Below are 26,560 nucleotides of genomic sequence, written 5' to 3'. Positions count from 1 at the left end.
ACATCCGGCGTCATTAACGATATCGCAGTGTATGACACGTACCTGCGACCTTAAGCGATCTCAAAAATGGTGAAAATCGTTCACCATGGAGAGGTCGTCCCAAACTCAAAAATCGGTAAGGGTTGCTTTTCGTTGTGGTTCGTCGCTCCTGCGGCAGCACACATCGCTGTGTGTGACACCGCAGGAGCGAGGAACGTCTCCTTACCTGCCACCGGCCACAATGCAGAAGGAAGAGGTGGGCGGGATGTTTACATCACGCTCAGCTCCGCCCCTCCGCTTTGATTGGCCGGCCGCTTAGTGACGTCGCTGTGATGCCGAACGTCCCTCCCCCTTGAGGGAGGGATTGTTCGGCAGTCACAGCGACGCCGCCGACCAGGTAAGTGCGTGTGACGCTGCCGTAGCGATAATGTTCGCTGCGGCAGCGATCACACGATTTCGCTTGCACGACGGGGGCGGGTACTTACATGCTCGATATCGCTAGAAATTGCTAGCAATATCGTCCACGTGTAAAGCCACCTTTACACTCCTTGAGTGATAATGAAATTATTAAAGAGGTTGTCCACTATAAGTGAAGTTAATAAAGAGGTTGTCCACTAATTAAACATTGTTGACCTATCCATGAAATAGGTCATCCATATCCAATAGGCCAGGGTCCGACACCCCACAACCCCGCTGATCAGCTATACTACACATCCACCTCCTATTAATTTGAGTAGGAGGCAGATGTACCTGGCAGCAGTCATTATCAGAAGACAGGGCAGCTCCAAGACTGAGCATTTCTGGCCACGTGCTGCCGCCACTGGCTCCGAGAACAGCCGATCAACAGGAGGTCATCAATGTTTAAGTAGTGGACAATATCTTTAATAGCTGTCTGAGGAATGCTTTGCCCCACTGAATGCAATTGGGCTTGCAAATAATCAAAATCTTCTGTTGGCAGATCCTTTTGTAGTTGCCAACTACTAGGTGTACTGAATGGAAGATAAGTCAGGAGATGCTGCAGGCCATAACAGCATGTTCAGGCCATGCAGGATTCTCACAGTAACACGAGCAAAATTAAGACTGGCGTTGTTTTGAAAACACCTGGCTCCTACGAAACTTTGGAGAAATGGCTGTAACATTGGTTCCAGTAGTAAATGAATGTAACTCCTAGCTGTTAGTGTACCTAAAATGAAGACTAGTGGGGTCGGCTATCGTACATTATACCATCACACACCATTATCCTGGGAGAAGGACTGGTGTGATGTTTCTTTGTGAAGGCATCATCATGACATTACCCACATGGTTTCATCAAATATAAGCAATGGCATATAGAGATCCATTCTGTTCTGCAAGTGAAATTAGACAGCACATACCAAACCTAAGGCATCAAACAGTATCTACACAAACCATCAGGAGGCATTTGGCTGTGAAACAGTCATCCAGCTCCAGGTGTTCTTCCTTACACCACCATTCTCAAAGGCTATCATGGTGCAGAGTGAGTCATCAATGGAGGCAAGAATGGAAATCTATACTCCTCAATGATAAGTCTGACTTTTGTCTTGGATTCTTTGATAGTGAGAGCTGGGTTTTGAGATCACGTGGCAACACCATAAAGAGGCCTTAACGAGGAAATCTGAAAGTGTCCAAAGAGCCATTTTTCAACATGACAGCGCTAGACAAAGATTCCTCTTTTTAATGTAGCCTACATATGCTACAATGACCTGCATCACCTCCGGACTTGTCTCCTATTGAGTACATCTGGGACATCATTGGTAGATAAGTGCAAAGGGAGCTGCTGTTACGTCCGGGTGGTGGAAACACTGGACCGTACACCAGATTCCCCTGGTGAGGCAGCCAGGCCGGTCACCCCGCCAGAGGGCATTGATGCACGGCCTCCGAAGCACTACTGGTAGCAAGACAGTCCGTATGAGAGCTGGAAAGTAGATGTCCCTGGGAACACAGAGTTCTAGACGGTAGTCCGGGTGACGAGGCTCAGGGTCCAAGGCCGGGTTGTAGGGTCAGGCGGAATCCGGAACCTGCTGAGCGAGAGGACAGGTCACCAAACGGAGCCAGGGACCGGAGACTGGCGGAGCTGAAGAGGTGGTGGAACATCCGCCAAAGTCACCGTCAGGAGTACTGGAACGGACGTGGTCAGGACCAGCTGGCGTGGCAGGACAGGCTCTGTGAGACAGATAGGGGTTAATACTGGACAAATCATTACGGGGACCTGAACTCCTAGTCTACTAAACACGTAGAACAGGCCCCGCCCACCAGGACAGAGAATCCTAATATACCCTGTACATGTCTATGCAATATCCTGTTTCTGGGTGCTGGCCCTTTAAGAGAGGGTCAATGACGAGGCCCGTGTGCCAGAAGCCAGTACAGGAAGCGGTGCAGAAGAAGCAAGAGTGCCCGGCTGTGTGTCCCGTGTTGCAGAGGAGCGACGGGAGCGGGAAGCAGGACACATGGGGGGTGCAGGTGAGGGAGAGGAAGCCGGGACCGGAGTGGTGAGCAGGGGACGCCGTCGGGAACCGGAGAGCGGGCCACGGGGACCGGAGAGCGGGGCACGGGAACCGGGAAGAGTGACAGTACCCCCTCCCCCACGCCCCCCTCCCCGCAACCGGGACAGGAAGGCACGTATCAGAGGAGTGCCAACATTCTCCCGGGGCTCCCAGGACCTGTCCTCGGGGCCATAACCCGCCCAGTCCACCAGGAAGTATTGCCGACCTCGCACGGTCTTCATGGCCACGATATCCCTTACCGCATAGATGTCATCGTCAGTGATGGGAGGAGGAGCAGTACTGGCCTCAGCGGAGAAGGGACCAAGGACAACAGGCTTGAGCAAGGAGACATGGAAGGAGTTGGGTATCCGCATCGTGGCCGGGAGCTGCAGCTTGTAGGAGACTGTATTGATCTTGCTGATGACTTTAAACGGCCCGATGTAACGAGGACCCAACTTGTACGATGGCAGCTTCAATCGGACATATTTGGGGCAAGCCAGACCAGATCACCTGGGGAGAAACACGGGGGATCCAGGCGCCTCTTGTCTGCATGTCTCTTCATCTGCAAGGAAGCACGCTCTAGGGAAGTCTTGACAGAGTTCCATATAGCTGAGAAGTCCCGGACTAGAGCATCTGCAGCGGGGACATCTGAAGCCGAGGATACTGGTAACGGGACGGAAGGCTGAAGTCAGTAAACGACCTGGAAGGGAGAGCTGGAGGTGGACTCGCTGATGTGCTGGTTATGGGAGAATTCAGCCCAAGGAAGGAGCGTGGACCAATCGTCGTGATGGATGTTGACGTAGTGGCGCAGGAAGGAGGTCAGGATCTGATTGACTCGTTCCACTTGGCCATTCGACTGAGGGTGGTAGGCCGAAGAAAAGTCCAGGGATACAACCAGATGTTTGCAGAGGGCCCTCCAGAAGCGTAAATGTATGTATGTATGTATGTATGTAAATGTATGTACCAGAATGTATGAATCAAGCTGCATACAAGGTTATCCTGGAAAAACAGTTGCTTCCTTCTGCTTAAGCAATGTTCCCCAACTCTGAGAACTGTTTTTTTCCAGCAGGACAATGCACCATGCCACACAGCTAGGTCAATCAATGTGTGGATAAAGGACCACCACATCAAAATCCTCTCATGGCCAGCCCAATCTCCAGACCTGAACCCCATTGAAAACCTCTGTAAGGTAATCAAGAGTACTATGGATAGTCACACGCCATCAAACAAAGAAGAACTACTTAAATTTTTGCGCCAGGAGTGGCATAAGGTCACCCAAAAGACTGGTGGAAAGCATGCCAAGACACATGAAAGCTGTGATTAAAAAATCATGGTTATTCCACAAACTATTGATTTCTGAATGCTTCCTGAGTTAAAACATTATTAGTATTGTTGTTTCTAAATGATTATAAACTTGTTTTCTTTGCATTATTTGAGGCCTGAAAGCAATGCATTTTTTTTTGTTATTTTGACCATTTCTCATTTTGCAGAAAATAAATACAACATTTTTTGCTTTGAAATTCAGATACATGTTGTAAGTAGTTTATAGAATAAAAGAACAATTTATATTTGACTCAAAAATATACCTATAGAGAAGAATCAGAAAAACTTAAAATTTGGAAGTGGTCTCTTAATTTTTGCCAGAGCTGTATGTATATATGTGTGTGTGTATATATATATATATATATATATATATATATATATATATATATATATATATATATATATATATATAATGTATATGTGTGTATATATATATATATATAATGTATATGTATATGTGTGTATATATATATATATATATATATATATATATATATATATATATATATATATATATATATATACACATCTATACACAGTACAGACCAAACGTTTGGACACACCTTCTCATTCAAAGAGTTTTCTTTATTTTCAGGACTCTGAAAATCGTAGATTCCCATTGATGGCATCAAATCTATGAATTAAAACGTGTGGAATGAAATACTTAAAAAAGTGTGAAACAACTGAAAATATGTCTTATATTCTAGGTTCTTCAAAGTAGCCACCTTTTGCTTTCATTACTACTTTGCACACTCCTGGCATTGTCTTGATGAGCTTCAAGAGGTAGCCACCAGAAATGGTTTTCCAACAGTCTTGAAGGAGTTCCCAGAGATTCTTAGCACTTGTTGGCCCTTTTGCCTTCACTCTGCGGTCCAGCTCACCCCAAACCATCGCCATTGGGTTCAGGTCTGGTGACTGTGGAGACCAGGTCATCTGGTATAGCACCCCATCACACTCCTTCTTGGTCAAATAGCCCTTATACAGCCTGGAGGTGTGTTTGAGGTCATTGTCCTGTTGAAAAATAAATTATGGTCCAACTAAACGCAAACCGGATGGAATAGCACATAGCTGCAAGATGCTGTGGTAGGCATGCTGGTTCTGTATGCCTTCAATTTTGAATAAATCCCCAACAGTGTCACCAGCAAAGCACCCCCACACCATCACACCTCCTCCTCCATGCTTCACGGTGGGAACCAGCCATGTAGAGTCCATCTGTTCACCTTTTCTACAAAGACACGGTGGTTGGAACCAAAGATCTCAAATTTGGACTCATTAGACCAAAGCACAGATTTCCACTGGTCTAATGTCCATTCCTTGTGTTCTTTAGCCCAAACACGTCTCTTCTGCTTGTTGCCTGCCTCCTTAGCAGTGGTTTCCTAGCTGCTATTTTACCATGAAGGCCTGCTGCACAAAGTCTCCTCTTAACAGTTGTTCTAGAAATGAGAAGGTGTGTCCAAACCTTTGGTCTGTACTGTGTGTGTATGTATATATATATATATATATATATATATATATATATATATACATATATATAAAAATAATTATATTATATATACATATATATATATATGTATATATAATATATTATATATACGTATAATTAATAATATATGTATATATATATATATATATACATATACATATGTTATTATTAAAATATATATATATATATATATTATACACACACTGTATGTATATGTACAGTGGGGGGGGAAGTATTTAGTCAGCCACCAATTGTGCAAGTTCTCCCACCTAAAAAGATGAGAGAGGCCTGTAATTGACATCATGGGTGGACCACAACTATGAGAGACAAAATGAGAAAACAAATCCAGAAAATCACATTCTCTGATTTGGCAAGATTTTTTTTGCAAATTATGGTGGAAAATAAGTATTTGGTCAATAACAAAAATTCATCTCAATATTTTGTTATATATCCTTTGTTGGCAATGACAGAGGTCAAACGTTTTCTGTAAGTCTTCATAAGGTTACCCACTGTTTGTGATATGTTGGGCCATTCCTCAATGGAGATCTCCTCTAGAGCAGTGATGTTTTGGGCCTGCCGCTGGGCAACACGAACTTTCAACTCCCTCCAAAGGTTTTCAATGGGGTTGAGATCTGGAGACTGGCGAGGCCACTCCAGGACCTTCATATGCTTCTTAAGAAGCCACTCCTTCATTGCCCTGGTGGTGTGCTTGGGATCATTATCATGCTGAAAGACCCAGCCGTGTTTCATCTTCAATGCCCTTGCTGATGGAAGGAGGTTTGCACTCAAAATCTCACAATACATGGCCCCATTTATTCTTTCATGTACACGGATCAGTCATCCTGATCCCTTTGCAGAGAAACAGCTCCAAAGCATGATATTGCCCCCCCCCCCATGCTTCACAGTAGGTGTGGTGCTCTTTGGATGCAACTCAGCATTTTGCCTCCTCTAAGCATGATGAGTTGTCTTTCTACCAAACAGTTCTACTTTTGTTTCATCAGACCATATGACATTCTACCAGTACTCCTGTGGAGCAAAATTCAGATGGGCCCTGACATATACTGGTTTAAGTAGGGGAACACATCTGTCACTGCAAGATCTGAGTCCCTGGCGGCGTAGTGTGTTACTGATGGTAGCCTTTGTTACAGTGGTCCCTTCTCTATGCAGGTCATTCACTAGGTCCCCCGTGTGGTTCTAGGATTTTTGCTCACCGTTCTTGGGATCATTTTGACCCCATGGGGTGAGATCTTGCGTGGAGCCCCAGAATGAGGGAGACTATCAATGGTCTTGTATGTCTTCCATTTTCTTATTAATGCTCCCACAGTTGATTTCATCACACCAAGTTGCTTGCCTATTGCAGATTCAGTCTTCCCAGCCTGGTGCAAATTGTTTCTTCAGTGAGGAAATAGATGAACTTTAGTGCCACCTATTGGAGGTAGCAATCTTAAAAGTCAAAAGTGACCCTTTTTATGAGCCTTGTTATATGACTTAGGATTTATGCCAGATCAGAACTATTTGCATATTTCCCAGAGGAGCATTGCGGCTTAAAGTCTCCTCACCACTGGCATGCTGGAATGGTGTGTCAGCCTCCAAAAGGAGCATAGCTTCACGTTATATCAACATTGACTCTAAAACCCAATGAAACTGTCTCACACACACACACACACACACACACACACACACACATACTAATGCAATCTTACAGACAGATTGTTTAGCAGGTAATATAGTACAGTGAATTCAAGGGAAGTAACATAAATCTGTACACAGTTTCCCTTCCTATATACAACTTTACAAGGATAATAAGAGGGAAAGAATGATTTAGAGCTTTATATGAGGCAAACACACTTCTAAGAGTTTAGGGTTTGGAGGGATATAAATTTGAGTTGTGCTAACATTTATGAAAAAATATTTCAAATTATAAAACACTTAAAGGGGGTATTTCATGTCTTTGAGGAGTGCACTGCGCCCTAGATTCCCTGCCTCCTGCTTGCCATGGGTAGAGCCCTCTCGAAAGATTGTGTGTTTAGACCAGCAGCATGGTTGCACCTCTGTCCCAAACTGTAAGTTCTTAAATTCTGCAAGCAGAGGCAGATTTGCATTTGCAGCTATAAAGCAGCGTGGAGGCACTGAAGGTGGCTGGATTCAACTATCTACATAGATTCAGAGCATAGGTTACAATGCACTATAGCAAAAAGCTTGCCAAAACAGAGACCGGTCACTGCTGACACGGTAGATCACAGTGGTAACCAAAGTGGTGTTTTTACAAGCACTTTGCATTTTTACCCCTTTAATAAGTTGAAAATAACCCCTAAATTTTCATTGCATCATCCGGATATATGAATAGTTATTAGAACCAACATAAAATTGTTAGATAATAATAACGTGTTGTAGTTTAGCATTGGTAATGTCTAACTATGTATTTATTATGCTATCAACAGCCACCAATTCATGACACAGAGGATGTTGAGCAGATGACACGCCATTCACATGGCTGTGACAGCATTAGGGAATCACAATGTAAGAAAAAGGCAGAAAAAGAAAATCAAATCAACATATTGACCTCCGAGAAGCTTGACTCTTCAGATTACTTTGTAACAATAAAGGATGAAACTTATCAGGTACCAAGCAAAATGGGAGCAGTAACAGAATATACCTTTCTACCCACCAATAAAGAAATAGGGGACACTGATATACCGAATATACAGGCACCTATGTCTAATGTGGATCAAAAGACTAAAAATGAGGACAAAAATAAGGATGTTGATGAGGCCAGATCAAACCCAGCACATTACGCTGACAATGGAAATATTACAATAAATGTATCCACAAGTGAGAGAGGAAATCCACTGACACAGGCTGGGATGGATGACACCATGATGACAGACAGTGAGGCCAAAGGAGCAGCCGAGAAACAATACAAGGAATCAAGAAAAGAGGAAGAAACAGAAACTGGAATCTCAACCACTGGAAACGTCAACAAAAGTAAATCAGTCTATTCAAAACCGGAAGCGATAAGTGATGAAAATTTTTTGTGTACTGGATATGACTATATGAGCAATGGAGATAAATCAGATGAAACCGATGACAGTATTAAACCTTTACGGTCCCAGCTAGTAAGTGATGAAGTCAAACTCTATTTTTAAAGTAGAAATTACGTAAACAGGAAATATACTTACACCAAGTGTGAGTCTACTTATTTTTGTGAAACAGTCTTGTACAAATCCTACATCATACAGAGAAGTTAATTTCCTTTTGAGGGGGCATGGGTCAAGAAAGACCCCTCGATAATCTTTGTTCACCTGCAGACAATACAGAGGGGAGAGGTTCCTGCGGCAGCCAGGGGTTTTTTTTACATGTAGACATAGGTGATATAGAAATTTGCACTTTTAGTTAAGATCTAGTCTTCATGGGTTATTTGAATAGAAAGTAAATTAATTTAGAATTAAAGATACAATTGGAAAGGGATAGATAAGGAATAATGGAAATAGATCCCTTGGAGGCTACAAATTGTAGTGACAGAGGTCTTAGGGTACTTTCACACTTGCGTTCAGCGGAATCCATCACTATGGAGAATAGCGCAGTCCATTAACGCACTGCGCTATTCTCCATAGACTTGTATGGACGACGCACTGTAACTTGTGAGCGTTGCATCCACTGGACAACGCAGCGTCGTTATTTTGACGCTGCGCCGGGCGGGAGGAACGCAGCATGTAACGTTTTTTTGAGCAGCGCAATCAGTTGGATTTCACTGCGCATGCCCTCTCTGGCACCCTGCACCCGCGTAACCAAGGTAAATATCGGGTAACCAAGCAAAGTGTTTTGCCGATATTTACCCTCGCTACGTGTGCAGGGAGCCTGACACTTCCCCGCTTGGCTACGCCCCCTCCCGCACTCCACTCCGCATGTATGTACATACACACACACACACACACACACACACATACATGATACACACACGCACACTCACCTGTCCTCAGCGCCATGGCCCCGCTCAGCTCCACCCACTCCTCACTCCGCCCCCGCACATATTCTCGGCGGCCAAGCGATCAGCTGATCACCCAGCGGCCGGCTACTGGGAGCGATCAGCTGATCACCCGGCGGCCGGCTACTGGGAGCGATCAGCTGATCACCCGGCGGCTGGCTACGGGGAGCAATCAGCTGACCACCCGGCGACCGGCTGCTGTGAGCGATCAGCTGATCACCCGGTGGCCGGCTACTAGGAGCGATCAGCTGATCACCCGGCGGCTGGCTACTGGGAGCGATCAGCTGATCACCCGGCGGCCGGCTACGGGGAGCGATCAGCTGATCACCCGGCGACCGGCTGCTGTGAGCGATCAGCTGATCACCCGGCGGCCGGCTACTGGGAGCGATCAGCTGATCACCAGGCGACCGGCTGCTGTGAGCGATCAGCTGATCACCCGGTGGCCGGCTACTGGGAGCGATCAGCTGATCACCCGGCGGCTGGCTACTGGGAGCGATCAGCTGATCACCCGGCGGCCGGCTACGGGGAGCGATCAGCTGATCACCCGGCGACCGGCTGCTGGGAGCGATCAGCTGATCACCCGGCGGCCGGCTACTGGGAGCGATCAGCTGATCACCAGGCGGCCGGCTACTGGGAGCGATCAGCTGATCGTTCACAATAGTCTGCCGCCGGTAAACTGTAAAAAACAAAAAAAAAAATCAAAACGGATTCCGTTGTTTTGCAGCATCCGTTGCATCCGTTGTGCCACTATATGCAACACATCCGTTGCATCCGTCACACAACGCAATGCAACAGAAACCGTTCAACGCAAGTGTGAAACTAGCCTTAATTGCCTGCCTTCCTCCCAAAATCATGCAGTATAAACTCAAAATTCTGACACAGAGCCATGGAGCTTCTGTGCAAGGCCAAATTATAATTATATTGCCCATTATGAAATTGGGGCCATGGTTGTTAATTAAGCTAAGCAATGTTTGAAACTTATAGATTATGAATGATAGCTATATTGATTGTTTTCTTCATCACAAGATTGTGACAAGAAATAGCTAATCTTCTGGGACAACTACAGAATAATTCTTTATACATGTAGATATATTTTTGTTTTAATTGAAATATGTGAAAAGGACAAGACAATAAGATAAGAATATTACAAGAGAATATGATTAAAGTGGTTATCCAGGCCTCTGTTTATTTTTCGAATGGGGCTAAAGGCCCAGTCACACTAACCAGCGATCCCAACAACGATACAACCTGATAGGGATTGCTGGAAAGTTGCTAGGAGGTCGCTGGTGAGATGTCACACTAAGCGACGCTCCAGCGATCCCACCAACAACCTGACCTGGCAGGGATCGCTGGAGCGTCGCTACACGGGTTGCTGGTGAGCTGTCACACAGGCAGATCTCACCAGCAACCAGTGACCAGCCCCAGCCAGCAGCGCCGCGTGGAAGCGATGCTGCGCTTGGTAACTAAGGTAAATATCGGGTAACCAACCCGATATTTACCTTGGTTACCAGCGCACACTGCTTAGCGCTGGCTCCCTGCACACCTAGCTACAGTACACATCAGGTTAATTACCCAATGTGTACTCTGCTACGTGTGCAGGCAGCAGGAGCCGGCTTCTGCGGACGCTGGTAACCACGGTAAACATCGGGTAACCAAGAAGCCCTTAACTTGGTTACCCGATATTTACCTTCGTTACCAGCGTCCGCCGCTCTCAGCTGTCAGTGCCGGCTCCTGTTCTCTGCACTCCTAGCCACAGTACACATCTGGTTAATTACCCGATGTGTACTATGGCTACGTGTGCAGAGAGCAGGGAGCCGGCACTGACAGCTGAGAGCGGCGGACGCTGGTAACAAAGGTAAATATCGGGTAACCAAGGTAAGGGCTTCTTGGTTATCCGATGTTTACCGTGGTTACCAGCCTCCACAGAAACCGGCTCTTGCTGCCTGCACATTTAGTTGTTGCTCTGTCGCTGTCACACACAGCGATGTGTGCTTCAGAGTGGGAGAGCAACAACTAAAAAATGGCCCAGGACATTCAGCAACAACCAACGACCTCACAGCAGGGGCCAGGTTGTTGCTGGATGTCACACACAGCAACTTTGCTAGCAACATCGCTGTTACGTCACAAAAGTTGTTCCTTAGCAGTGATGTTGCTAGCGATGTTGCTTAGTGTGACGTGGCCTTAAGACCACCAACATGTAGTTGTTAGCTATCTGCTTATTTTGTTTGGTGCTGATCATACAGACCACTCCTGCCCGTGAATCGTCTGCATCCAATAACATCACATTGACAGAGCAGGTTCTTCTTTTCCTCTTCCCTCTGTGAATGGGTTGTGATTGCAGATGTCATGCTGATTTACAGCCATCTCCTTTTTGCCTAACAGCGGGGGGCCAACTGTCAATCAGCATGACATCATAGTGACACCCCATCAACAAAGCAATCTGGAAGAGAAAGAGCTGCTCTATTGATGTGAAGGTAATGGAAGCAGGAGAATTATCACAGATATCTTTGCCATGCACATTAGCAACTACCTGCCTGTAAGTTCTTAACCTCGTAGATAAAAATAACTAACTAATAAAATCTGTAAAGGGAACCTGTCAGAAGATTTGTCCCCTATAAGCTGCAGCCACCACCAGTAAGCCCCTATTTACAGCATTCTAAAATACTGTATATAGGTGCCCTGGTCAATCTATATAATGTAAAAAACATGTTTTATTATACTCACCTGCAGGATGGTACGGTCAGATAAGCATTACTCGTCTTGATCTGGCTCCTTCCATCTTCTTACGATCACCATCCTCCTTCTTGCGTCATGTGCATGATGTGCACTTCTCTCTGCCATGCCAAGGGAAGATCAAAGTTTTGTAGTGTGCATGTGTGGGTGGTCTTTGACCTTTCCCTGCGTCTGCACATTACAAAACTTTGCTTTGTCTGCAGCAGGGCAAAGAGAAGTGCTCGTCCACAGGACTGCAATGGCAGACACTGTGTGGATGATGTAGGAGGCATCATCCACATGGAGCTGGGAAGGAGGACAGCGATGGAAGGAAGAGAGGAGGCGCAAGACCGAAACCAGTGACACCCATTGGACCTGACCACCCCGCAGGTGGGAATAATAAAAGCTATGTATTAGGTTGTGCATAGCGGCCTGGGCTCTTATATACAGCATTCTAAAATACTGTACATAAGGGCTCACTGATGTTGACCACAACTTATAGGGGACAAATCTGGGGACAGGTTCCCTTTAAGGACAAAATGAATTTACAGAAGGAATTGCTATTTTTTTTATTTAGTTGTGAATTTTCTGTGTTTAGTGTTCCTTTAACCACACTATTTGGAGTTTATATAAAATTCTGAGTGACTTTGTAAACACTTGCCTGTTTTGTAGTCTTTTTGGATACCTGAGATCTTCTTTTTTTGTAACCATTGCCTTTTATGATTGTGGTGCTTTTCCTAGAAACAAACTATTTGTAATTACTTGTATGTGTGCCTTCATTATAATATATCATGTATAATAATCTGTGTAAACAATTGTAATTGTCACTAGAGTCCATATGAAGGGTCTTCTCGTACATCGGTGAAGAGTGTCCTTTCAACACAGGATTTGATCGGTAGTTTGACCTCATTGAAAGATAAGTTGGGGAAGTATGAGAAAATAAGATCAGTGATCTCCGATAAACAGCAGCAATCATCAGAAGATCGCACAAATACTCAGGCAGGTTTGATATTTGTATGATTCTACATGTGTCCAGGATTTCACTTTTGCATTCTATTTCAAAACATTAAAATATTTAATTATGAAACTATTCTACGTTTACTGGATTAATGGAAATCTGAATGGCGAAAATTTGGAGAATAATGATTATGTATACTTGAATGCTGATGTATTCAGTTTAATTCTGTAGGTAATTATGAAGTTGGGGTCATGTTGGCGAATTAACACTAGAAGTCCCATAGAGGGGTCATTTAACATTTCTACCTTTGGAACCCAGAAACGGGTCGAATGACCTGAAGGATTTTAGCTAACATCCTATAATCACCGTCTTTTGTTCTGTAATTAAGGCCATTACTGTCGCACCACAGGAGGTTGTTGTTTTCCATTGAGTTTAGCCATTTAGTTTCTAGTTAGTTAGGTCAATTTTGATTAAGGGTAATTTGATCCTCTTTCGGGACTTCAGGGGGGAGCTCGAAATTTCTGGGACTTCTAGTGTTAAATGGGTTGTTCAACATTAGCAAAACATAGCTGCTGTCTTCTAGAAGCATTGCTTGCTTTTTCTGGTTGCAATGTAGCTCCATTGATGTAAATAGGGAAGAGCTGCACTACCATATGCAAGAATTGGACAGGTGTGGTATTGTTTTGTTGATAAAAATGCCGAGAGCGGGCGGTCATGGGACCGTAACTATGGAATATGCATACTCCTGGCCATATTTTCACTAAGCGTGCTTGGCCTTGCTCAATAGAATTGACTTAAGCAGATAATCCTGACACTGTGCAATGTGCACTGTGAGGAATCACAAGTCTGCAGTCACAGCCAAGCCTGTCTTTACATTTTTCACTGTAAAATGACGTAGAATATTCTTTATGAACACATTTTGTGCTTGGAGGCATTCTCCTCAGTCACTAAATCACATCAAATTTGATAGAAAACAATTCCCTAGATATTCCTGATATGTTGGAATTCAGTAGTCCACAACAAACTATGGAAGTCATCACTCTATATACACTGTTCAGGAGTCAATAGACCATATTTAAAAGTAGTGATTTCACATTAGAAATTAAGGACATTGGAAAAATTAATCTATGCCGCATTCATTATATATTATATTTTTGCGATCAGAGTCAGGGAAAGTTGTAACTGAAGATGACTGTACGATGTGCTTTTAATTGATGGCTCATCCTATTACTTTTTTTTTAGCTAAGCCATTGTTTTGGTATAATTTTGGCTATGAAACCTATGCTAAAAAATTTGCTAATAATTTTCGCATCTACAGTCGATAAAAAGTAGCTTGAACATGAGTAGCTATGGATTTAACTCCTTATTGTTACTGATTTAGGGTAAGTCTTAATTACTTACCATAATGACATGGTTATAACAGCTAAATCGTATCGCATAAAATGTATTTTATTTTAATTGAAATAGAAATTCCCAATCAACTGGCAGCACCAAATTTATTCCAGATATGCTGCCAAATCTAAGCCCTGTCAGTGTAAATTCTAAGTACTCTTCTCTACAACAGGAAGAAGATCCATCTACAAAATGTGAAAACCTGGACCCATGTCCACAACAGGATACCAAGGAAGGGCCCATAATAGATGAAAGCAACATTGAAACTGTTCTTCAAGAGCAAAATCCCCCATTAGATTTCAGAAATGACTCTACGATGGGGGATAAAACTGGATTTAAAGTTAGTATCTAATCACCATAAATGTGTACATGGTTATATGTAAAAAGCTGTACATTATACCTTATTGACACTGGGAAATTTTAGGACAAGACACTGGATGTTCGTTTACTGGCTTGTATAATCAAGCAATTATTTGGCAGAATACTAATCCGGCGGTTGATCTTTCCCCATTTTTCCCCAGGTTCAGCAGCACATCTTTTTACTTAATACATTGTGCTGTCAATAATTATAATAGATTATAATAGATTTTTATGTATGTTTATTAATCAAATCACCCAATGAACTAGCATTTTTCTTGTTCCTCTGGTGATTGCTGACACATTTACAGCAGATAATCAGGTAAGCATGTTCCTAGGACCGCACTTCAGACAAATATCGGCTTATGTAGATGGACCATTACACTCAGAGCTGGGAGAAATAAGAAAATGTGCTCCTCAGACATTTTGTTGAAGGGCAAATTTACCATGAAAGAAACACATATGCCACATAAAAACATAAGAAAAACAGCAAGGTTTAAAAAGAAATAAAAAATAATGCAGTTTTTGTGTCAGTTAAAGTGCTTTTACTTATTGCCTTGTGGCAACAAATTTCCCTAAGTTCCAGACTTATACTATAACATAACTTTTATTAAACCTAAACATAAATCCTACTAAGGCATAATGATAATATAAACAATGTGGATTAAAAATACATGTGCTTAAGAATCTCCTATGAAATATATCTAAAGATCATAAGTAGAGATAAGCAAATACGAGGTTCAATGTTCGTACCAGACACAGACTTTACCAAAAAAAACAATGTTCAAATTTGGAATTTCGGTGCTTTACATATGAACACCACTCACGCAAGCATTGTTGTACTCGGGTACGCTCGGTGCTCGTTTCAGTGCGAGTTGCTTGCAGTGTTTGATCAGGTCAGAATGGGGGTAATAACAGCATGTAGTGTGCACCCCCCCAAAAAAAAATGGAAAAACCCCATTCACCCTCGAAAGTTTTCTGTTTATGGCTGGCTGCACGTGGGTGGAGACCCAGCCTGCCCAATTAGTGACTTCCATTGGGGTTCAAGTCAAGTTTGGGTCCCAAACCGAACTTTATCTAAAGTCTGGCTAAACCTGCCAAACCGAACTTCCACAGGTCTGCTCATATCTAATTATAAGTAGTGATGGGCGAGCACTTAAATACTCGAACTCTCGTTCCTCAATTCAAGCTGGTCAGATGTCTAGACGGACTCAAAACAAGTAACGAGTAGAGTTGAGCGCGGTTCATGGTTCGTGGTTCTCCAGTTCTAGGCTCGAGTGATTTTGGGGGCTGTTCTAGATCGAACTAGAACTCGAGCTTTTTGCAAAAGCTCGATAGTTCTAGAAATGTTCGAGAACGGTTCTAGCAGCAAAAAAACAGCAAATTCCTAGCTTGGTTTCCGCTGTAATAGTGTAAGTCACTCTGTGACTCACACTATTATGAAATTTCAGTGTATTGTGTGCGGGAACAGCGCATTCAGATCACTGCTGTTTGTATAATGGCGATCGCCATTTTTTTTTTTTTTCCTTGTCTTCCTTCCCTAAGCGCGCGCGTCTTGTGGGGCGGGCCAGCATGTCAGCCAATCCCAGACACACACACAGCTAATTGGACTTTTAGCCAGAGAAGCAACGGCATGTGTGATAGGATGTCCATGTCACATGTCCCTGCATTATAAAACCGGACATTTTCCTCCAGCACGCCATTATCTCTTCTGCGTCCTTGGTGTCAGACATCACAGGGGCAGCTCCGTCCTGAGTCCTATCGCCGATATTGGATACGCTGGACAGCATAGGGATAGCACTATCTATCAGTCCTTTTAAGGGCTCGTACGGGCAGGGTCAGAGTTAAGGTGACAGGTCCTGAAAACAGCGACAGCGTCTGTGTAGCAAAGGTCAGGGATTTCGTCGCTGCATTTCCCCATTAGGAGGGAATAGAAAGGCAGGCTTCCATTCCTCTACCCAGACCCACAATCCTGGCACTGTACCCTCCTGTCCTCTGCACACTCCAACTCATTATAACTAAGCCATTATACTAGCAAACACTCAGTGTACCTAGTGCCATCCTAAACGTGGCTATTGGACTTTGCTATAGTCCCACTAGTGCAAAGACATTTGCAGCACCTCTGCCTGCATTGCACACTCCAACTCATTATAACTAAGCCATTATACTAGCAAACACTCAGTGTACCTAGTGGCATCCTAAACGTGGCTATTGGACTTTGCTATAGTCCCACTAGTGCAAAGACATTTGCAGCACCTCTGCCTGCATTGCACACTCCAACTCATTATAACTAAGCCATTATACTAGCAAACACTCAGTGTACCTAGTGGCATCCTAAACGTGGCTATTGGACTTTGCTATAGTCCCACTAGTGCAAAGACATTTGCAGCACGTCTGCCTGCATTGCACACTCCAACTCATTATAACTAAGCCATTATACTAGCAAACACTCAGTGTACCTAGTGGCATCCTAAACGTGGCTATTGGACTTTGCTATAGTCCCACTAGTGCAAAGACATTTGCAGCACCTCTACCTGCATTGCACACTCCAACTCATTATAACTAAGCCATTGTACTAGCAAACACTCAGTGTACCTAGTGCCATCCTAAACGTGGCTATTGGACTTTGCTATAGTCCCACTAGTGCAGAGACATTTGCAGCACCTCTGCCTGCATTGCACACTCCAACTCATTATAACTAAGCCATTATACTAGCAAACACTCAGTGTACCTAGTGGCATCCTAAACGTGGCTATTGGACTTTGCTATAGTCCCACTAGTGCAAAGACATTTGCAGCACCTCTACCTGCATTGCACACTCCAACTCATTATAACTAAGCCATTATACTAGCAAACACTCAGTGTACCTAGTGGCATCCTAAACGTGGCTATTGGACTTTGCTATAGTCCCACTAGTGCAAAGACATTTGCAGCACCTCTGCCTGCATTGCACACTCCAACTTATTATAACTAAGCCATTATACTAGCAAACACTCAGTGTACCTAGTGGCATCCTAAACGTGGCTATTGGACTTTGCTATAGTCCCACTAGTGCAAAGACATTTGCAGCACCTCTACCTGCATTGCACACTCCAACTCATTATAACTAAGCCATTATACTAGCAAACACTCAGTGTACCTAGTGGCATCTTAAACGTGGCTATTGGACTTTGCTATAGTCCCACTAGTGCAAAGACATTTGCAGCACCTCTACCTGCATTGCACACTCCAACTCATTATAACTAAGCCATTATACTAGCAAACACTCAGTGTACCTAGTGCCATCCTAAACGTGGCTATTGGACTTTGCTATAGTCCCACTAGTGCAAAGACATTTGCAGCACCTCTGCCTGCATTGCACACTCCAACTCATTATAACTAAGCCATTATACTAGCAAACACTCAGTGTACCTAGTGGCATCTTAAACGTGGCTATTGGACTTTGCTATAGTCCCACTAGTGCAAAGACATTTGCAGCACCTCTGCCTGCATTGCACACTCCAACTCATTATAACTAAGCCATTATACTAGCAAACACTCAGTGTACCTAGTGGCATCTTAAACGTGGCTATTGGACTTTGCTATAGTCCCACTAGTGCAAAGACATTTGCAGCACCTCTGCCTGCATTGCACACTCCAACTCATTATAACTAAGCCATTATACTAGCAAACACTCAGTGTACCTAGTGGCATCTTAAACGTGGCTATTGGACTTTGCTATAGTCCCACTAGTGCAAAGACATTTGCAGCACCTCTACCTGCATTGCACACTCCAACTCATTATAACTAAGCCATTATACTACCAAACACTCAGTGTACCTAGTGCCATCCTAAACGTGGCTATTGAACTTTGCTATAGTCCCACTAGTGCAAAGACATTTGCAGCACCTCTGCCTGCATTGCACACTCCAACTCATTATAACTAAGCCATTATACTAGCAAACACTCAGTGTACCTAGTGCCATCCTAAACGTGGCTATTGGACTTTGCTATAGTCCCACTAGTGCAAAGACATTTGCAGCACCTCTGCCTGCATTGCACACTCCAACTCATTATAACTAAGCCATTATACTAGCAAACACTCAGTGTACCTAGTGGCATCCTAAACGTGGCTATTGGACTTTGCTATAGTCCCACTAGTGCAAAGACATTTGCAGCACCTCTGCCTGCATTGCACAATCCAACTCATTATAACTAAGCCATTTTACTAGCAAACACTCAGTGTACCTAGTGGCATCCTAAACGTGGCTATTGGACTTTGCTATAGTCCCACTAGTGCAAAGACATTTGCAGCACCTCTACCTGCATTGCACACTCCAACTCATTATAACTAAGCCATTATACTAGCAAACACTCAGTGTACCTAGTGGCATCTTAAACGTGGCTATTGGACTTTGCTATAGTCCCACTAGTGCAAAGACATTTGCAGCACCTCTGCCTGCATTGCACACTCCAACTCATTATAACTAAGCCATTATACTAGCAAACACTCAGTGTACCTAGTGGCATCCTAAACGTGGCTATTGGACTTTGCTATAGTCCCACTAGTGCAAAGACATTTGCAGCACCTCTGCCTGCATTGCACACTCCAACTCATTATAACTAAGCCATTATACTAGCAAACACTCAGTGTACCTAGTGGCATCTTAAACGTGGCTATTGGACTTTGCTATAGTCCCACTAGTGCAAAGACATTTGCAGCACCTCTACCTGCATTGCACACTCCAACTCATTATAACTAAGCCATTATACTAGCAAACACTCAGTGTACCTAGTGCCATCCTAAACGTGGCTATTGGACTTTGCTATAGTCCCACTAGTGCAAAGACATTTGCAGCACCTCTGCCTGCATTGCACACTCCAACTCATTATAACTAAGCCATTATACTAGCAAACACTCAGTGTACCTAGTGGCATCCTAAACGTGGCTATTGGACTTTGCTATAGTCCCACTAGTGCAAAGACATTTGCAGCACCTCTGCCTGCATTGCACACTCCAACTCATTATAACTAAGCCATTATACTAGCAAACACTCAGTGTACCTAGTGGCATCTTTAACGTGGCTATTGGACTTTGCTATAGTCCCACTAGTGCAAAGACATTTGCAGCACCTCTACCTGCATTGCACACTCCAACTCATTATAACTAAGCCATTATACTAGCAAACACTGCTGCCAGTTTAAGGCCCGTAGTTGCATTGTTAGGGATAATTATTCTTTATTATTCTGCTGTTAATAAAGCTAGACCACCGCTGCAATCTACACCACCTCTCAATTTTTACTACCACATTTTCAGTGCACAATCTTGTCGCAATCAACATGAGTGGCAAAATGACAGATGCTGGTGGAAAGGGGAAGAGGCGTGGTGGAAAAGGAAAAAAAGGGTTTGTCCGTGGGGAAGGTGGCAAAGCTCCATTATCATCTGCTGAAGATAGACCATCTACCAGCAAAAGTAAGATGTCTACTACTTACCGTGGACAATCCGATGTGCTCCCTTTTTTACGGACACGAACAACAGGAACAAAGGTAGATGATGGCCAAAAAAGAAAAATGCTTGAATGGATCTCAAGTGGTCCAACAAGTGCCCTCTCAGCCACTTCAAGTACCGCATCCAAAAAACACCAGTCCTCTGAGTTGTCATCCCAATCAAACTTGCTTTCTCCCAGCTCTGAAGTCTCCATCAGCCCTGCACAGTATGGTGGAACTGAGATGGCTGAGTCTGCAGAGCTGTTCAGTCACACTATAGCCTGGGAATCAGAGGTCTGCTCCCAAGCTACAGTGAGTACAGAACAGGAAATGGTCTGCAGTGATGCCCAGAACCTTTGTGACTCTGATTCAGGCCGTGAGGACCAAGTTTCTGAGCATAATGTTGACCCTTTGTCACAAACTGTAACACCTGTGGTTATAGACAATGAGGAACATACTGATGAAGATGAGACGCAGATACCCGATTGGGATGACAACTTAAATATTCCGTCAGGGCAAGAAGAGGCTCGGTCTGAGGGGGAGGGGAGTGCAAACACAACAATTGATGATGAAGTTCTAGATCCCACCTACTGTCAACCCCCAGTCAGGCACTCGAGGAGGTCAACAGAGGCGGTGGAGGAGGATGCAACCGACGACGAAGTTACCTTGCGCCTTCCTGGACAGAGTCGGAGCACTGGTAGCACGTCTACAACTGCATCCTCAGCCACCACTCTACTTCTGAGCATTATTCGGGGTGGATCAACAGGTCGCATGGCCTCTAAGCCTTGCCTAGCCTGGTCCTTTTTTGACATAGAAAAAGATCGCCCAAATTATGTAATCTGTAAAATTTGTCATGGTTCTCTTAGTAGAGGTCAAAACCTCAGCAGTTTGACAACTTCTTCCATGAATCGTCACATGAATAAATATCATAGGTCCCGGTGGGAAGCTCACTGTGCTGCAATGCGGCCTAGCGGAGCGAACCATCCACGGCCTGCCCCTTCCAGTGCATCCGCGCGCTCTTCATCTTCTAGGACTGTGGGGACAGCTGTCACACCTGGTTTTCCACGCACAACTTCCACCACTGTAACCGCAACAGGCACTTTGCTTGGTAGGTCGTCAGTTGGTTTGGAAGGGGAAACAAGTGAGTGTGTACAGCTCTCTCAGACATCGATAGCACCAACGTTGGATGAAGGCAACATCATGTCTCCGCCTGTACTTTCCTCACAAACCTGCATTTTTTCAGGGACACCCTACTCAACACCGTCTACACACAGCAGCCAGATCTCTGTCCCTCAGATGTGGTCAAATAAAAGGCCACTTCCTGCGACCCATGACAAAGCTAAGAGGTTGACTCTATCCCTCTGTAAGCTCTTGGCTACCGAAATGCTGCCTTTCCGCCTAGTGGACACACAGGATTTTAGAGACCTTATGTCTGTCGCTGTGCCCCAGTACCAGATGCCTAGTCGCCACTACTTCTCTAAGAAAGGTGTGCCCGCGCTACACCAGCATGTCGCACACAACATCACCGCTTCCTTGAGAAACTCTGTGTGTGAACGGGTGCATTTTACCACCGATACTTGGACCAGTAAGCATGGACAGGGACGTTACATGTCGCTGACTGGGCACTGGGTAACTATGGTGATAGATGTTGAAGGGTCTGCTGCACAAGTCTTGCCGTCCCCACGACTTGTGTGTCAATCCTCTGTCTGTCCAAGTTCCGCCACTGTTTCTGCCTCCTCCACCTCATCTGGGTCCTCCACCTCCGCCCCAAGCCTGCCTGGTCAGGCCACCAGCGTTCTCACTGCGCAGAAGGAATCACGCACCCCTCATTACTATGCTGGCAGCAGAGCGCAACGGCATCAGGCGGTCTTTAGCTTGACATGTCTTGGGAATAAGAGTCACACAGCTGAGGAGTTGTGGTCAGCTCTGCGGTCCGAGTTTAATAAATGGTTGTCTCCACTCAACCTGCAGCCTGGTAAGGCCGTGTGCGACAATGCTGCAAACCTGGGTGCGGCCCTTCGCCTGGGCAAGGTGACACACGTACCTTGTATGGCTCACGTGTTGAACCTTGTCGTCCAGCAATTTTTAACACACTATCCCGGCCTAGATGGCCTTCTGAACAGGGCACGAAAACTGTCTGCTCACTTCCGCCGTTCAAGCGCCGCAGCTGAGCGACTTGCATCGCTCCAGAAGTCTTTCGGCCTGCCGGTTCATCGCCTGAAATGCGATGTGGCAACACGCTGGAATTCAACTCTCCACATGTTACAGCGACTGTGGCAGCACCGCCGAGCCCTGGTGCAATACGTCATGATGTATAGCCTGGGCCAACGAGATGCAGAAGTGGGTCAGATCATCCTGATGGAGTGGTCTCAGATCAAAGACCTATGCACCCTTCTGCACAGTTTCGACATGGCGACGAATATGTTTAGCGCTGACAATGCCATTATCAGCATGACGATTCCAGTCATTTACATGCTGGAGCACACGCTAAACACTATTCGGAGTCAGGGGGTGGGACAACAGGAAGGGGAGGAACTACAGGAAGATTCATATGCGCAAGGGACAACAACATCACCAAGGTCCAGACGTTCATCATCACCAACGCAGCAGGCATGGGACCATGGGGGACAGGGATCAACAAGGGCGCATAGTAGCAGGCGAAATGTTGAGGAAGGTGCAGGAGAACATGAAGAAATGGAGGACGAACTGTCCATGGACATGGAAGACTCAGCGGATGAGGGAGACCTTGGTCAAATTTCAGTTGAAAGAGGTTGGGGGGAGATGTCAGAGGAAGAAAGAACGGGTAGCACCTCTATGCCACAAACACAGCGTGGACTTGGTCCGCATGGCTGCGCAAGACACATGAGCGCCTTCTTGTTGCACTACCTCCAACATGACTCTCGTATTGTCAAAATTAGAAGTGATGATGACTACTGGATTGCCACACTATTAGATCCCCAGTACAAGTCCAAATTTTGTGACATAATTCCAGCCATAGAAAGGGACGCACGTATGCAGGAGTATCAGCAGAAGCTGTTACTCGATCTTAGCTCGGCTTTTCCACCAAACAACCGTGCAGGTGCAGGGAGGGAATCTCCCAGTTGTAACTTGCCAAACATGGGACGGTCTCGTCATCTTCAACAGTCTACCCGTACCAGTAGGACCGTATCTGGTGCTGGTAACAGCAATTTTATGGAATCTTTTCATAATTTTTTTAGACCCTCTTTTGCAAGGCCACCAGAGACAACAAGTCTGACACATAGTCAACGGCTGGAGAGGATGATACAGGAGTATCTCCAAATGAACATCGATGCCATGACTTTGCAAATGGAGCCTTGTCCTTTTGGGCTTCAAATCTAGAAAAATGGCCAGAGCTATCCAGTTACGCCTTGGAGATTTTGTCGTGTCCAGCTGCCAGCGTTGTCTCTGAACGTGTCTTCAGTGCTGCTGGGTGTGTGCTGACAGATACGCGCACGCGTCTGTCCAGTGACAATGTGGACAGACTGACGTTCATCAAAATGAACAAGTCATGGATCCAGAAGGAATTTACTACCCCTGTGTCATCCTGGGGAGAGTAAATGCTTGTGGATTTGGAATGTGCTTGATGCAAATCTAGCTGTGAAGTGCACAACTGGGGCACAACTGCTGCCACTGAAGGGGTGGGTGTGTGTGTGGCCCAATTTTTGGAAAAAAGGGAGACTCCGCTTGGAGTAACCCTTGCTTGCTGTGTTTTTAAAAGAAGCCAAGATGAACAGAGCTGGGATCAGGAAAGACTTTGCTACCTACCCTGGTGTCATCCTGGGGACGGTTAATTAGGCCGTATTTTTGAATGTGCTTGATGCAAATCTAGCTGTGAAGTGCCCAACTAGGGCACAAGTGCTGCCACTGAATGGGTGGGTGTGTGTGGGGCACAATTTTTGGAAAAAAAGGGAGACTCCGCTTGGAGTAACCCTTGCTTGCTGTGTTTTAAAAAGAAGCCAAGATGAACAGAGCTGGGATCAGGAAAGACTTTGCTACCTACCCTGGTGTCATCCTGGGGACGGTTAATTAGGCCGTATTTTTGAATGTGCTTGATGCAAATCTAGCTGTGAAGTGCACAACTAGGGCACAAGTGCTGCCACTGAATGGGTGGGTGTGTGTGGGGCACAATTTTTGGAAAAAAAGGGAGACTCCGCTTGGAGTAACCCTTGCTTGCTGTGTTTTTAAAAGAAGCCAAGATGAACAGCGCTGGGATCAGGAAAGACTTTGCTACCTACCCTGGTGTCATCCTGGGGACGGTTAATTAGGCCGTATTTTTGAATGTGCTTGATGCAAATCTAGCTGTGAAGTGCACAACTAGGGCACAAGTGCTGCCACTGAATGGGTGGGTGTGTGTGGGGCACAATTTTTGGAAAAAAAGGGAGACTCCGCTTGGAGTAACCCTTGCTTGCTGTGTTTTTAAAAGAAGCCAAGATGAACAGCGCTGGGATCAGGAAAGACTTTGCTACCTACCCCGGTGTCATCCTGGGGACGGTTAATTATGGCGTATTTTTGAATGTGCTTGATGCAAATCTAGCTGTGAAGTGTACAACTAGGGCACAAGTGCTGCCACTGAATGGGTGGGTGTGTGTGGGGCACAATTTTTGGAAAAAAAGGGAGACTCCGCTTGGAGTAACCCTTGCTTACATTGTTTTTAAAAGAAGCCAAGATGAACAAGTCATGGTTCAGCAAAGACTTTATCTACCTACCCCGGTGTCATGCTGGGGACGGTTAATTATGGCGTTTTTTTGAATGTGCTTGATGCAAATCAAAACATCCTGTTTGCAACTAGGGCACAAGTGCTGCCACTGATGGGGTGTCTGTGTGGCCCAATTTTTGGAAAAAAGGGAGACACCGCTTGGAGTAACCCTTGCTTGCTGTGTTTTTAAAAGAAGCCAAGATGAACAGAGCTGGGATCAGGAAAGACTTTGCTACCTACCCTGGTGTCATCCTGGGGACGGTTAATTAGGCCGTATTTTTGAATGTGCTTGATGCAAATCTAGCTGTGAAGTGCCCAACTAGGGCACAAGTGCTGCCACTGAATGGGTGGGTGTGTGTGGGGCACAATTTTTGGAAAAAAAGGGAGACTCCGCTTGGAGTAACCCTTGCTTGCTTTGGTTTTAAAAGAAGCCAAGATGAACAGCGCTGGGATCAGGAAAGACTTTGCTACCTACCCTGGTGTCATCCTGGGGACGGTTAATTAGGCCGTATTTTTGAATGTGCTTGATGCAAATCTAGCTGTGAAGTGCACAACTAGGGCACAAGTGCTGCCACTGAATGGGTGGGTGTGTGTGGGGCCCAATTTTTGGAAAAAAAGGGAGACTACGCTTGGAGTCACCTTGCGGTGTTTTACATGATTTTAGAAGGGCGTGCCATGCCTATATCTGTGTGTCCTCCTCTTTTTCCTTGTCCAGCTGTTTTGTTTTCGCATGAGTATATGTCCTTGTCACTTTCCCATGTGTTTGAGTTGTTTGTCACCTTTTGGACACCTTTGAGGGTGTTTTCTAGGTGTTTTTATGTGTTTGTGATTGCCTGCCATTGTTTCCTATGCAGTTCGAGTTCGGTTCGTTGAACGTTCGACGAACCGAACTCCAAAGGGACCTCCGTTCGGCGAGCCGACCTCGAGCCGAACCGGGACCGGTTCGCTCATCTCTAGTAACGAGCATTATGGCCAATCAATGACTGGCTTGTTCGGGTCTCCGCCCACATACAGCCAGATATACACAGAGTATTTCCGGTGGGAGGGCAGGATTTTTTTATTGTCACACTATGAATGAGAACATAATTTTATCCCCTGGGAGAGCCATTTAGAGACAGTGACTGGCTCTCGCAGGGGTGCCTGCTTACATCATGCAGTGAAGCAAGCCTGTGCTTTGTGGTCATTGTTATATGGACGAAATATCAGTACATTTACGATACTCGGTTGAGCTCCGCAAGTACATGAGCACCCCCATGTTTGATTGAGCAACGAGCAGTGCCGAACACTCTCGCTCATCACTAGTGATAAGCATTTCACAAATTCTTAAGGTATGTGCCTACTATCAGGACCTTCTGTGTCCTGGATGCGGTGGGTCCTGACCTGCGGGGCCGCAAGTCTCCTCCTCAGGAGAACGCAGCTGCTTGTGCCCACGATCAGGTTTCAGGCAGCTGCGGTTTTTCTCTTCTGTTCTCCATGTGGAGAAATCTTGCGTGTCCCCAATAAACAAGTGACATGCTTGCGGCTTGGAAAGCCGCACCGCATTTCAATTTACGCTGCTAGCAGTACACGCACAGTGAGCATGGGATTTCTATAAATCTCATCCACTATGCTTGTACTGTACATCACAGCATTTTGGATGCAGCTGAAGCATGCTGCGGCCAAAACTGTGAATACTGATTGTGGGCAC

The 26,560-nt window shown here is 45.1% G+C and overlaps 1 protein-coding gene across 1 annotated transcript in view; it reads left to right on the top strand.

Moving 5' to 3' along the window:
- The window catches only part of LOC142301592 (uncharacterized), a 118,884-nt gene that overhangs the window by 7,249 nt on the left and 85,075 nt on the right, over positions 1-26,560 (top strand). The window contains exons 6-8 of the mRNA XM_075342619.1: positions 7,728-8,402; positions 12,815-12,986; positions 14,510-14,673. Of these exons, the coding sequence (XP_075198734.1) occupies positions 7,728-8,402; positions 12,815-12,986; positions 14,510-14,673 (1,011 nt within the window). The remainder of the gene's footprint in view (positions 1-7,727; positions 8,403-12,814; positions 12,987-14,509; positions 14,674-26,560) is intronic.

This window comes from Anomaloglossus baeobatrachus, chromosome 4 (genome assembly GCF_048569485.1).
Source record: "Anomaloglossus baeobatrachus isolate aAnoBae1 chromosome 4, aAnoBae1.hap1, whole genome shotgun sequence".
NCBI lineage: Eukaryota > Metazoa > Chordata > Amphibia > Anura > Aromobatidae > Anomaloglossus > Anomaloglossus baeobatrachus.
Note: the sequence above shows the minus strand (reverse complement) of the source record. Positions and strands in the feature narration are given on the sequence as shown.